The following is a 2,360-nucleotide window of genomic DNA, read 5'->3' on the forward strand; positions in this document are numbered from 1 at the left end:
GAGAATGTATAGACCATGTTCTTCTTTACCAATTCCCAGGACCTTCCCACTGAAGAGTTTCTAAAATACACAAAAACTAGGAAAAAATGCCACCATACACCTTAACTCTTTTATGACATTAGAAACTTAGAGTAGGTTATACTTGAACTATGGAATATGTAATATGTTATGAACTTTCTTATTTAAAAAAAAAGAACAGATCTCAGTGTGTGTAATAGTGGCCTTTTCACCAATAGGCATATGTAACTTATTCTTATTTGTCTCTGATAGTTCCTTATAGGAATCTAATAGATTTAGAGTATGCACCATGTGATTAGAAGCTCATGTATCTATTATCCAGTTATGATTCACTAGGGTAGACATAAAAACAAGTATTTTACCTGTTGTTCCTGTTGTTGTTGTAGTTGCTGAATTAGCTACAGGTTCAACATCTTTGCCTTTGTTCAACATTTGCAGAACTTACCAATATTGCTCTGGAGTGAAGAATTGAGCAGGAGAATTGAGGCCAAAACCTCCCAAGGAGTTGCTTTGTATTTCTGAGGGCTGACTTCCATAGTTGTTTACATTGTTGGCTTAAACATTGAAGGTTCCTCCTCTATACCTATTTTTAAAATCACTAGGGTAGCCATGCAACTTGAAGCAATTATCCTTGGTATGTCCTTTGCACTTGCAGTAAATTGTTGACTTATTGAATAAGTTCTTAGACTTATTGCCTCCAGTATATCCAGTATTTGTAAAGCCTATATTGTTGTTAAATCCTCCATTGTTGTTGTAATTTCTATTACTCATCATTCCAACAACCTCATTAGTATCATTTGATCCATACACATCCTTTCCATTGATCCTCTGACTTTCAACATTGATGATCACATCATAAGCTTGATTGAGATTAGGTAGTGGACTACTCATTAACACCTAATTCTTAGCATTTTCGTATGAGCCATTAAGTTAAGTGAGAAACTGATAAACCTTTTGAAGTTGATAGTGCTCAACATGCTTTTTTGACTCAGGACTGCGACATATAGGGGGAGGAGTTAGTGTTTCATACTTATCCCAAAGTTCTCTTAGTCGAGAGAAGTATACAAATACAGAAGATGCTCCTTTTGTTAGTATGGCTATTTCCTTATGCAGGTAGGCTCCCCTAAAAGTATTCACTTTGTCAAATCTTTTCCTAAAATCTTCCCCAATAGTGTAGGCATCTGATGTATAGATTACAGTACTAAGCAGATTTGGAGATACTGTATTCATGATCCATGCTAGCATTATTGCATTGCATCTATCCCATAGTCCATGAAGACTAACATTACAGTTACTCTTTTTGCAGGTTCCTTAAATAAAGCCTAATTTATTTTTCCATGCAATATAATTTTCAATGATCTACTCCAGATTGAGTAATTCTCAGAACCTTGTAGTTGAATAGAAATAAGAACCGAACTTTGTGTGTTGGATGGATGTATGTACAAAGGATAGTAATGATCAACTTGATTGATTGATTGAGTTGAGTTCAGAGATGTAGACTGAGCATCAAAAGTTTCTCCATGAACCAACATTGTTGAAAATTGAGAAAACCTTCGAGAATTTTGGATCGAATAAGAGAAATATAGCTATTGGCACATGCACAAACTACTCACAACCAATTTAGGTCCAATCGAACAAATCACATACAGATCACAAACCTTAGCTTAAAGGAGGTGAAATTAGAATGAGAAATTGACTCAAACACTCAACACAATGTAGGTATTGAGGATGAGACTAAGTGCTACGTCATAGCTAAGCTATCATTACTAGATTAACCGAACTTTGATACCATATTGAAGAGCTCTAGCTATGGCGGAGATAACAGAGCAAAGAGAAGGAAGAATGAGATGAAGGAGGAAAAACAGTTATTTCATTCTCTACAAAATGAGATATGTACAGCTCATACACTCAACTGTGTAAGTACTACTATTTATAAAAGCTAACTAACTACTCTATTGCAAATCCACTAAGTAGTTATAACTGTTAGTAAACTGTATTTGTAAACTAATTCTGGAAAAGATAAAAAAACATAAATAGAAATATAAACGAAATAAAAATTAATCCGAGCTCACTGAATTCATAGTGTTTTCTTAAGAAATTTAATCACCTCCTAGCACCCAAGGTTATGGATTATTTCCTTCCAGGATAGAACGAATTACACACTGGTGTAGTGGTACTTCAAACCCCCGTATTTCAGCGAACAGAATGTTCGATAATAAATCACACTTACTGTTGCTTTCTTTGAAATTAAACAATGCAGAAGAAGTAGGAGAAACTTAGAAAATCGTATGGAAAATTTGAGAGAATGGACTTGTGTTTATAGCCAATGTTGGGCTGAAATC

At 34.7% G+C, this 2,360-nt stretch overlaps 1 protein-coding gene across 1 annotated transcript; it reads right to left on the reverse strand.

Annotated features, from left to right (window-relative positions):
* Positions 1-573: 573 nt before the first annotated feature.
* On the reverse strand, positions 574-1,263 carry LOC142162000 (uncharacterized). Its single transcript, XM_075218296.1, has 2 exons — positions 970-1,263; positions 574-915 (listed from the first exon to the last, which is right to left on the reverse strand). Exons 1-2 carry the CDS (start codon positions 1,261-1,263, stop codon positions 574-576), a joined length of 636 nt encoding a protein of 211 aa, XP_075074397.1.
* Between the last annotated feature and the right edge of the window lie 1,097 nt (positions 1,264-2,360).

This window comes from Nicotiana tabacum, chromosome 7 (genome assembly GCF_000715075.1).
Source record: "Nicotiana tabacum cultivar K326 chromosome 7, ASM71507v2, whole genome shotgun sequence".
In the NCBI taxonomy this organism is placed as follows: domain Eukaryota; kingdom Viridiplantae; phylum Streptophyta; class Magnoliopsida; order Solanales; family Solanaceae; genus Nicotiana; species Nicotiana tabacum.